General features: G+C 34.8%; 1 protein-coding gene across 4 annotated transcripts in view; it reads left to right on the forward strand.

Annotated features, from left to right (window-relative positions):
- The window catches only part of GABRA2 (gamma-aminobutyric acid type A receptor subunit alpha2), a gene marked incomplete at its 5' end in the record, with an annotated part of 121,571 nt that overhangs the window by 69,675 nt on the left and 39,577 nt on the right, over positions 1-12,319 (forward strand). For all 4 annotated transcript variants that reach the window (XM_082728494.1, XM_082728497.1, XM_082728495.1 and 1 more), the window contains 4 exons: positions 1,544-1,764; positions 4,214-4,296; positions 9,404-9,547; positions 10,598-10,750. In XM_082728494.1, the coding sequence (XP_082584620.1) occupies positions 1,544-1,764; positions 4,214-4,296; positions 9,404-9,547; positions 10,598-10,750 (601 nt within the window). The remainder of the gene's footprint in view (positions 1-1,543; positions 1,765-4,213; positions 4,297-9,403; positions 9,548-10,597; positions 10,751-12,319) is intronic.

The following is a 12,319-nucleotide window of genomic DNA, read 5'->3' on the forward strand; positions in this document are numbered from 1 at the left end:
TGAGTTTGATGTTTTATAGAAAGTTGTAAAATGCATTCAATTTTCCTGGACAAATAAATGTCTTAGGTATTCACATTGGGCTTGGACTTGAGGGAACTATAATTGGAAAGAAACACTTGCATAAACACTTAGTGAAGATTCACCTCTCAATCTAGATGTTTTTTTTTTTTTTTTTAAACTGAGTTACATCTATACAGAATTGAACATTTTAAAATTAGGACTAAACCACTGAGAGTGAGTATCAGTTTAATCATGAAATTGTCTCCTAAGGATCAGGGACACAGCCCAGAGCCTTCGCTTACTTCCTGTTCATATATCATGACCTATGGCTGATACTTATTTTCTTCATCCATTCAGTTTTTGAGACATCACTGGAATCACTTACTTGATTAAAGTTTGTACAAATAATTTGATATTTTCATAAGTACATGGCCTTTTTAATCTATCCTTTTTCAAATGCATAATTTTGGTTGAATGAAATTGCCAATTGCTAAGGTGTTTATTTCAAATATGATGACTGTGGCTTTGGGCTCAAAAGATAGTTTCTGAATTTCCATTCTCAAGTGTGTAAGTGAGTATTCTGATGATCTGTCATGTAAGTGTTTGCACAAAAACACATTGACAAAAATTTTAACATCTAATAGATTATCAGTATTATTCACAATTGTGAATTGGACCTCGTGTCTAAAATGTATACAGTCTATTCTAAAAAGGACAGAGAGAGAGAGAGAGAGAGGAAGGCTGGGAATAGGGGAATGAGAAAGAGGAGGTGAGAAAGTCATACTGATTGATTAAGCAACCTCAAAGTGTTGAACAGTGGTAATATAGGAATTGACCACTAGCTCATCTGTATGAATATTTAAAAGTACATTTTAACCTGAGGGCATTTATTTGTAAAATATTTGTATTTTTATGATTACAGTAACTTGTCTAAGTATTTTTATTACAACAAATTTTATAAAAAAAACTCTATTGAAATTAGCATCCACTAATACATTCTTGCTAACAATATGGTATCTCACCATTTTTTTTAGGATTAAAAAAGAAATATGATTTTTTATAGTTCTTTTAGCAACAGCAGATGATGACTCATACATATTTGACAGTTATTTAATAGTTGTTTCTTTTTTCCTGCTTTTTTTTTTTTTCACTACTGAGAAGGCTGCCTGCTTACCCTTTCTTGAGATAAACTACTTAGAACAATAACCAAGACCCTGCTCCCAAGCATGCTCCCTCTCCTTTACTCCTAAGTTCTAGGATGCAGGAAAGCAGTTTAAGACCTTGTTCGATTGAAAGAGGCCAGGGTAAAGTAGACTTAAACTTTTCTTTTCATAATATGTGGCTAACTGTATATATATACACGCTTATCTCATTGTAAGTGGCAACATTTATTGATAAAGAAATAATTTTTCAAAACTTTCTTCTCTCAGTATAGTAGTCTCTCTTTTTACACTCTTTTTATTACTATTTTTGTTGGAATTTTATGGTGACCTTATGTCTGAAACAGTTATTATTTTCCAAAGAATTCTATTTTCTATTTCAGGAATATACAATTGATGTTTTCTTTCGACAAAAATGGAAAGATGAACGGTTAAAATTTAAAGGTCCTATGAACATTCTTCGACTTAACAATTTAATGGCTAGCAAAATCTGGACTCCTGACACTTTCTTTCACAATGGGAAGAAATCAGTCGCTCATAATATGACAATGCCAAATAAGCTTCTTCGAATCCAGGACGATGGGACTCTGCTGTACACAATGAGGTAAGCTTTCAGGTTTGATATATTGCACTTAAGTACTGAAAATCCATGTATTAAACAACCAACCTAGTTTTGTCAAGTATTAGCACAAATTGAACATTTTTATAACAGATTATTGAGGCATGCTTCGTAAAACCCTAGATATTAAAATAAGATAAAACAGGGCACCTGAGTGACCAGTCTGTCAAGCATGTGACTCCTGATTTCTGCTCACGTCATGAGCTCAGGGCTGGAGATTCAACCCCATGTCTAGCTTTGTGCTGGGCATGGAGCCCGCTTAATGAGATTCTCCCCCTATCTCTCTCTTTCCCTCTGCCCCTCCCCCAATTCATGCACATTTGTACATGCCCTCTCTCTCTAAAAAGGTAAATAAAATAAGATAAAATAGTGTTTATGAGACTGATTATCATCTGAGTGTTAAAACATAAGCATTACCTTAACGATTAAGAATTGTTTTTGTCTATTTCTTTTTCACACTACATTTTAATTAAGTGCAGCTTGAATGTCATAATTTAAAGTTTCCTTTATACCGTCATGTAATTTTACTTTTAGTATTTCTTCAGATATGCATCAACATTTTAAGTGATTTTTAAGCAAGCTTTTACTTAATATTTTGATCCTCCTTATAAAGTTAATCTAAAGAAAAAAAAAACTTTTTCAAGAGGTAGTTTTTATTTAATAAAGTTTACAAATACCATAAGCATATATATTAGATTGAACAATATAAATTGCCATTTTGTAAGTCAAATAGTATCACGTAGCATAAATTTCACATGATTCAACCTTTAAAAAACTATCTAAAGAAGGGCACTTGGGCAGCTCAGTCAGCTAAGCATCTGACTTTGGCTCAGGTCATGATCTCGGGGTCCTGGGATCGAGCCCAGTATCAAGTTCCCAGTCTGGTGGGGAGTCTGCTTGTCTCTTTCCCTTTGCCCCTCCCCCGCCCATTCTCTCTCTCTCTCTCTCTCTCTCAAATAAATAGATAAAATCTTTTTTTAAAAAATTAAATTACACAGTTGCTGACTGTATATTTACATATACAGTATATATTTTATATTTACAGTATAGCAGCTACTACATTTTAACTCTACTCATAAATTAATCTTTTAAAATAAGTTACTTATATAAGAAAGAAAACAATCACAAACCTAATAAAGTGATGTATAACCTAAAAATTAAATGCTTAAGAAAGGCTTTAAAACATGGGTAATTTTTATTAGCATTAAATATAGATTAGATATGTGTTCTAAACATTTGATGTGTTATTATTTCATATGAAATGTTAGGTGGTAGATTTCAGTTGTATAAGCTATTTAAAAAGTGACAAAAATATAATCCTGATCTTTAAAGAAAAAATTCTTGAGAACTGATTACTAAATGGCCCTTGCCTAAAATGGAAGTGCTAGCAATTCTATGCCTCTCTCTCTGAATTTTATAATCCAGATGCAATATCCCTGTTGGTTTTACACTTTGAATATTCCCGTGGATTAAGACAATGATGGGAAATTTTGGCTTTAAACAAAATGTTGGCAGAGAACATACAGTTTTGGAAAATATTTCTTGGTGTTCTACTTAAATACTCTCCTAGAAGTATACATAATAATTAAATTGTTGGCCACATTTGTTTTGCTTGTCATAGGAGTCTTCTCTAAGTTCAGTTTAATACCATTTCTATCCATTTTACCTGTGTGTGAAATGGAATAATTGATGACTGTCTTTATAACAAGTTTGCTGTGATTACTCTTTTATTTTTTTGCTGTGATTACTCTTTAATGTGATCATGTAGATATAGAAAAACAATATTTATTTAACAATACATTGCTTATGTCCATAATTTAGCCCATAGTCTAGTTTCAACATGGTATTTCTAAGAGGCATATCTATATACTATCTGTATCTACTTCTATATTTAAATCCATGTACCTGTATATAGTATGTATAGTATGTGATACTCCTTCACAGTTGACATATTTTGGAGGAAACGCCTAGGAGCTAGTATTGAATTCTTGTATCAGTTTTGTTCTATGGTTGTTGAGGACATGAAGAAGGAAATAGCATTCTTTTCATGATAGAGAATTTTTTTCTTTTTTTTCCCCCAGGATCGTAAATGTCATAGTGAATGTTAATGGGAAAATAGCCCTTCAAAAATGTGTATATAACTGCTTTACTTCTTAATTAAAAAAAAAAAAAAAAAAAAAAAAAAACTTCTTTAGTTCTTAACAAATCGCAGAGTTCCAAATGTTTGTAAATAAATATTGTTATTTGAGCTCAGTTTTTGTATATGCTAATGTCTTCTGAAGGATCATCTAAATGAACATTTACATGTGAATTAGCCTAATTCAATGCTATAAGGAAAGTCCTACCTTATCCTTGATGCTGTTGAGAACAGGGAGGAGTGATTAATCTTGACTTGTCAATTTACTTAAACAAAGAGTGAAATTTTTGCTTCTAGGCTTACAGTTCAAGCTGAATGTCCAATGCACTTGGAGGATTTTCCTATGGATGCCCATTCATGTCCTCTGAAATTTGGCAGCTGTAAGTATGGGGATGAAGGTACATGTTCTGGGCCTGTAAAGTCAAGGGTGGTCAACATCATTGCTTACCAGTATAGTTTCTTCTAATATTATGGAATGCTTAATATTTGCCCAGAAAAGTATAGAAGTAAAAGACTTGCTGATTTCCCTCTAGGAACTAATTGTCTAGCCCTATGGCACTCTCAAATATCATTATGTATCTTTTTTTCTCTCTTTTTTTTTTTTAAAGACTCTATTTATTTATTTGACAGAGAGAGAGAGAGATCACAAGTAGGCAGAGCAGTGGGCAGAGAGAGGGGAAAGCAGGCCCCCTGCTGAGCAGGGAGCCTGATGTGGGGCTCGATCCCAGGACCCTGAGACCATGACCCAAGCCAAAGGCAGAGGCTTTACCCACTGAGCCACCCAGGCACCCCATCAAATATCATTATATTTTACTCATGATGTTTAAATTATCACTTTACTGCCACTAAAGAATATCATGTGTTTTTATACATGGGAAGGTAATCCAGGAGCTGCTTGTGAAGGTCAAGACCATGTCATTTACTTTCTTTTCCAAGCGCTAGGTCCTTAAAAATGCAATTTTTTTTCTTTTTTCTTTTTTTTTTCTTTTTCTTTTTTTTTTCTTTTTGGTAACTAAGAATGAACTGTAAAGGATGGATGGTATTGTTTGTTAAGCCTTTTGCAAATGGCAGGCACAGAAGCTGGCTCTGTGCAATTATCTTCCTACTTTCCAAATAATGAAAGGATTTTTTTTTTAATTTCCTAAAATAAATTTTAAGGAAATGAGTAACTGGATTTGTTATATCTTCTGCTTACCTAAGATATTTCAGAAAAGGCTCTGTGCATTTGGCCATTCTCTAGGTCACTGAGGTTGTATCTTGTATGTCAAGTGGAAGCATTCACTCTCCCGGAATAATTGAAAAGAAGGGAGGTCAAATCATCTCCCCAGGCCCACATTTAGGGCAGGTTCACAATAAATTCACGGACACAGCTGGAACAGTTTCTCTGGTGTTAGCATGTCCCATCACCTGACCTTTTCAGAAACCTTGCTCTTTTTATTATCCCCATCTTTATCCATTCGGGGCACCTTTTGACTTTTCATTCACTTGAACAGAAAGGCAGTTCCCTCACCTGGTTAAAAATATGCGTGATTGAATAGGGGCCTTCACTCCGCAGATGTATTAAGTGAAAGAAAAGAGAATGATGGCTAAGATGAATGCAAACTCCTCTAGTGATTTGGATGACCATAGTTTTGTGGAAAGAGAAGTTCAGTCTTGTTCTGTTTATTCTTACAAAAGGTGTCAGCTCTCAATTTTCTTTGAGAATCTCTTCTTTGTTTAACTACAAAGCCTTCTTTTATTGTCATGGAAACTATCACTTCAATACTGGCATTTTTCCCAAAATTATTTAAGATAGTCAATCGTGTTACACGACGTAAACATCATGGAGAAAATCTACAGCAGATGCAGCAGAGAGAAACTCATTTGCATCACATAAATGGCATTAAAGAGAAAATTGAAAAGCCTTGATAACCAACGAAAGGATTTATTCAAAATGCAGTCATGGTATAAGAAGGAAAAGAATTTTTCACTGGACAAGTTAGTGCCATTAAGGCAACAAATATAAATAACGTGATGTCTTAATTCTGAATATGAAATAAATATGCCTGAAAAGAGTTTAAATAAAATCTAAAAATCTCTTGTAGTGTATCTACAGAGTAGTGAAATATTGTATGTGTGAGTTTCTGTATCTAGAAGTGATACAGAAAACAAAGTTTATTGTTAAGAATTCTCTAAGTAGTTGCTTTTTATTTTTCTTCATTTATTTTCTGACACATTGAATAAACAATTTGATTTGTATATTCTTTTATTTATCCTTGCCAATAGTAAGTGGTTGATATTTAAGTGTTAAAAAGATAGACTTTATGGGCACCTTGGGTGGTGCAGTGGGCGAAGCATTAGACTTGATTTCAGCTCAGGTCATGATCTCAGGGTCTTGAGATAAATCCCGATTCAAGGCTCCTCAGAGAGCATGGCGCCTGCTTGAGATTGATTCTCCCTCTCTCCCTTCCTCCAACCCCCAGTTCTCTGTCTCTAGCAAATAAATAAATAAATAAATATTAATAAAATTTAAAAGTATGGGTATTAGCATGTTGTAATATATTAACAAGCCAACACAAGCTTTAAACTGCCTTAAAATGTTGACACAACAGAAGCTGTCAGAAGCTCTCATGGCTTTGCCTTCTAGTTTTTTATTCCTCTCTTGCTTAAAAGCCCCCTAAAGTGATAGAATTTCTGGAAATTTATCATTGTTCTTAAAGATGCATCTTTTGTATAAGTTTATAATTTTGAATTCCTTTTTGTTTTGCTTTATTTCTGTTGCTTCACGTCTTTATGTATTTTCTTGCCGCTTAAGATGATTTAAAATTTCTTAAATGGGAGTCTGGATGTGTTCTGTGCATTGATCCAAAAGAAATTATGTCATCTTTTGGGATGAAAATTAATAAAAAGGATTCAGGAATTTTTTTTTTTTTTTCTGGTTACCAAATACTAAGAATCAGTCAGGATGGATTTGATGTTTAATGCAGATGATGACTGAAAAATGGGTTATTTAACAGAATTAAATTAAATTATTCAATGAAAATCTAATTTAGAGGTGGAATTTATAGGGAAATTTGTAAACCAAACTATCTTTCTCTCCTTTTTACTTTACTGAAAAATAGTGCAGTGGTCTCCTGGTTTATATGTGTGTTGGTGGACTGGGAACGCCTCTAAGCTGCATGACTTTCTGCTCTATTTTCTCTTACTAGTCTCAAAATCTAAAAATCATCTTCCTAGCTAACTAATCAAATGCTATAATTCCTTTTTAAAGGACATGGGCAGGATCACTTACCTTCTTTAGCATATCCTTGGCATCCTCCACAGATTCCATCTTCCGTAAAAGTAAATAACGTAATTCAAATATGAAGAGTTTATTGATTAATCTAACAAAAACAAACAGAACTTTTTCTGGGTGACAGGCCCTGTGCCAGGTGCAAGTGCTGTAGTTATGAACAAGACAGAGTCCTTGCCCCTCGGTGTCTCACTAGTTTCTTAAAAAGGTCACTGCAGGGCGCCTGGGTGGCTCAGTGGGTTAAGCCGCTGCCTTCGGCTCGGGTCATGATCTCGGGATCCTGGGATCGAGTCCCGCATCGGGCTCTCTGCTTGGTGGGGAGCCTGCTTCCTCCTCTCTCTCTGCCTGCCTCTATGCCTCTATGCCTACTTGTGATCTCTGTCAAATAAATAAATAAAATCTTTATAAAAAAAAAGTCACTGCATTTGTAGGGTTTCATTTTCTCTTATTTATATTTAAAAATAAACATCAAAATTCAAGAGTGGAATCATTATACTTTAAAAAAGTTCATAATTTATTGATATTCACAACTACTAATGCTTATTCATAGAAAAAAAACCACTGATAATGTGCAAATGGGGTGCTAGTTACCCACATTACTACTGTCCCTTATTTAATCATAGCAGCAGAATCGCCAATGATTAACTAATCGAAATTAATACAAATTTAGATCCCAGAGTAACTAGAATTCATTCATATGCAAACTATAGGACTATATTTGCTATATATATATGCACATTTATAAAGATACACACACATCTACATATTTTTAGAGTTCTATTTCAAAAAAATTGTTTCACAGAATGTAATTATGGATATAGGTGAATATGTGTACAATGAAAACAGTATTTCACTGATAGGAGCATTTAGTAGTAACATGCAGAAACCAGACAACATTGTAGTATGTCATTAAGACACACAGCCAATAAGACACAAACTCATGAACATTTCCTTTATTGTGACTGATGCTTAAGTGTGAGTTGGTCTGTGATCTGTCAACATCAGACCAAGGTAAGTAGCAGGTCCACCCCAGAACAAAGTTATCAAACTGGAAGACTTATACATGGCCTGTAAATGAACTTTTCCCAGAGTCCTAGAGATCTAGTGGGCAGAGATATTGCTGGAAACAGCTAGTCCTTAAACTGAGAATGTAACTGTGATACTGAGTTTTGCTCAAGAACCAGGAGTAGCTAATACTTCTAAACATTCTCATGAGCAAAAGTACAAAGAAGTTCTTCAAAAAGACAATACTATAGTAAGAATTGGTTGTTAATTCCACTGTGGAGGGACTTCCGGCATGGAGAGGCAGCTGCTCCCCTCCGGGACATCCAGGCTTAAAGGAAATGCCAGGGCCAGAGAGCAGCTAAGACAATTCTAGTGCTAGAATTATCTAACTTCCACTACGTTCTGTATCTTCGGCCAGATAAATCAGAAGGTTATACTTGGTCTGTATTTGTTTTATCTCTAGCCAATCCATAATGGAGGTGCTATGAAAGTATAGTCCAGTGAGGTCTGTGTGCATTAATTTTAAAATGGACATGTTTTAAGGAGTATTTGATGAAACTATAGCATTCTGATTTATTTTTACATGTTCTGCAACAATTAGTTCTCATTCTTTTAATGGAATGCATTGTATCATGATAGCTAAGTCATGTAATTCTTAACTAGGTGAAGGTTTTGAAGAAAAACCTATGAAACAAACTACAAAAATTGTACTTAAAATAAATAGATTGCATTTCATCAGTATTCTCATATGATAATAAGTTCCTTTTATGCCCAGAGAGTAATATCAATTTGAATTATAAATGTTATTTCATGAGTGATTGCTATTTCCAAATAAACCATTTGAGTCGGCTTTAGGCATTTATAACCTGTGTACTACAATGTCTTTATATATTACTTTGAAACTATGGTGGACATTTTAACCATCTCAGGACTCAGTGATTCTTGCAGGTTCTGAAGAGAAATTTGCTGTTCACTTCTCAAAGTGGTTGCACTGAAAATATTCTTTGGTCGTGATTTTCTCTCTTGATCTACTTCATACTCTTCATGTTAAAAATTGTAAATTTCAAAGATATATTTACTATACAAAATAGTATCTGTAAAATCAGTTTTTATAATAAATAGTGATTATATGCAACATATAACCCTTGACATTGTACTTTATTGATGATTTATACTAAAGTGCTTAAATATTTTTTTCTGATTTCCTACAGATGCCTACACAACCTCAGAGGTCACTTATATTTGGACTTATAATGCATCTGATTCAGTACAAGTTGCTCCTGATGGCTCCAGGTTAAATCAGTATGATCTGCTGGGCCAATCAATTGGAAAAGAAACAATTAAATCTAGTACAGGTCAGTAAAATGATTCTTAAACTAGTTTCTAAGAAAATCGATGGGTTGAATTCACTAAAATACATTAGTTTGCTTAGAAAGTTTTGTTCTTGGGGTCCAGGAACTAGCAGCATATATTGTAGGAGCTTTTTAGATATTTACTGTCTCTGACCTGACCCCTTACTCAATTAAGATCTGTATTTTAAGAAGATCCAAGGAGATTCTAAGGAGGTTTACATAAAGTTTGAGAAACACTGGGTTAAAATATACTGTCAATTCAAAAAAAGTGTTACTTTGCAGACAAGCCAATTTTATCATCAAACAGTGTCACGGTTTTCCTAATTTTCTAATTCTTTTCCTCCTATTCAGAATAGTTTGTGACTATTCAACTCTTGAATTTTGGATCATTACTACTGGTGGGTGCGGGAAAGCTGATGACCTTCCTAAGGATCCCACTCCTCTAAGAAAGCTGCCATGTTGAACTAATGATTTTATCTCTGGCAAATCTAACCCCCGGGAAGCAGAAAGGAAAGGCTCTCGGGATTGGATAGAAATGACAACAGTGGATTAGAGTCGATGTACACAATTGAGAGATTCAGAATAGTGACAGGGTCAAAAGTGGAAAATTTGGACCGAAGCCTGGGGTTAGTCTTAGAGATGTGGCCAGAGACTGACCCTTTAAAAAACCAGGGAATTCGAACAATCAAAGCAGAGGCTTGAAGTTGATACCAGTGGGGATGAGAGATCTGAGTAAGATAATTCATGGTCAGAGAGCATTTGCGAATCCTGTATCTTTTTGTTCAGTAGGCATGACCGGGAGAGAAAAACAAATGTCATGCCTTGGACATGTCGTGCAAGTTTCTTGGTAATATTAAAATTCTCTTAAATATTCTTGCTGTGCTAAAGAGGCATTTAGAGGTTTATACTTCTCATGTCGTATATGTGATAAATTCTTCTTCTTTTTTTTTTTTTTTAAACTGGGGATTGTTCTTTCTCAAATCCGTTCCATTTCCAAAATGTTCAAACTATTGACTATTACCGTTCCTTAAGCTTCTTAAATTTTTCTTCTAGGTGAATATACCGTAATGACAGCTCATTTCCACTTGAAAAGAAAAATTGGGTATTTTGTGATTCAGACATATCTGCCTTGCATCATGACTGTCATTCTCTCCCAAGTGTCATTCTGGCTTAACAGAGAATCTGTGCCTGCAAGAACTGTGTTCGGTGAGTGAACAGCTACACACTCTTGTGGAGCACATTGTATTTTGTAGCGTACTTTCAAACGCTTTCTCTCTCTTGAGACTCACACCAACAAATCTGTGGTGTGGGGGGCAGGGCATGTTGGTTCCACGTTATAGACGAGGAAGCTGAGGCTGACAGAGGCAAAATACAGAGTTCGTGCCACACTATTAAGAAAAGGTATAAACACTACTCAGATCTTTTGGAAATACATTTGGGTCTTCTTTCTGTTTTGCTTCTTTTCTCATTTTGCTTTCCATCATTTGTTTTCATGCTAGTTTAAGGGGAATGTTCTTAGAGGCTTTGACTTGGCGTATAACAGTACCATATTTCTCGGCTTTCCATGTTTATTTTTGCTCTGATTTGATTTTAGATGGACAAAGAGGATCTTCGTGTCTCAGGTTAGAGAGAGAAAGGGAAGAAGAAAAAGAGAAAGAGACTCCTCATTCACTACCACTAGTGTGTTTAATAACAGTTAATTCTCTTGATTTAAACCATGCAAGGGGTGGGAGTTGGCTTCTCCTTCTGTCCCTCTCCGCTGCTCCTGCTCCTGCTCCTGCTCTCTCTCACGCTCTCACTGGTGCGTGCTCTCTCTCTCTCTCTCAAATAAATAAATAAAATCTTAAAAGAAAAAAAAATGTAGGGGAATGACTGCTTTTTGGATGAAGGAACTAGGCTGAGCACATTTTGTGCAAAGTAGATTGTCTTTTTTGTGTTTGGTACCTTCATTCATTTAGGAAACTTTTATGGAAAATCCAGTGTATTGGATATTGCACCAAGCCCTAAAGCTCAAATACATGTAAAATACAGTTTCTACATCCAGCTAGTTCAGTATAGTGAAGGGCAACAAGATAGGCAGAAAAGATAATGGCAACACAGATTAATGGGTTATAAAACAGGTACATACAAGTTGCAAGATAACAAGAGAGCTGATTAAGGAGCTTCATCAACATTTGAGCTAAGTCTCTCTCTTTTTAGTTAAATTTTTGTTCAATTTTAATTCCAATATATTCAACATGCAGCATTATATTAGTTTCAGTGTACAATATAGTGACTTAACCATTCTATACATCAATTACTCAGTGCTCAGCATAAGTATGCTCTTAATCCTCTTCACCTATTTCACCCATTCCCCCACCCAACTCCCCTCTAAAATGCTGTATTTTCAGTGAGTACCCTCTGTTAAAGTTATTGGGCTAAGGCTTGAAGGATGAGTGGGAGTTTCTCAGACAGATGAGATGGGGCAAAAATCCTAGCCTAAAAGGATCAAATACGCATAACATCAAGGGATGAAAGCACATAGTGTGTTCAGTGACAGCTATTTCAGTGTCTGTGTAGACACAATAGAATTATAGGTTAAAACCTAAAGAGAACAGCTTTGTATGCCATGCTAATACAGTGTACCTTTATCTTATGGGCTAGAGCAACCCATTTTAGTATTCAGAAAGCATAAATATGTAAAACTTTTTGAACAATGCCTGCCATTTAATACATGCTATATAACATTAGCTATTCTCATTATCAAGGCACAAAAATCAGTTTGATTTTCAACAC

Source organism: Mustela nivalis (genome assembly GCF_964662115.1).
Source record: "Mustela nivalis genome assembly, chromosome: 4".
NCBI classification, from domain to species: domain Eukaryota; kingdom Metazoa; phylum Chordata; class Mammalia; order Carnivora; family Mustelidae; genus Mustela; species Mustela nivalis.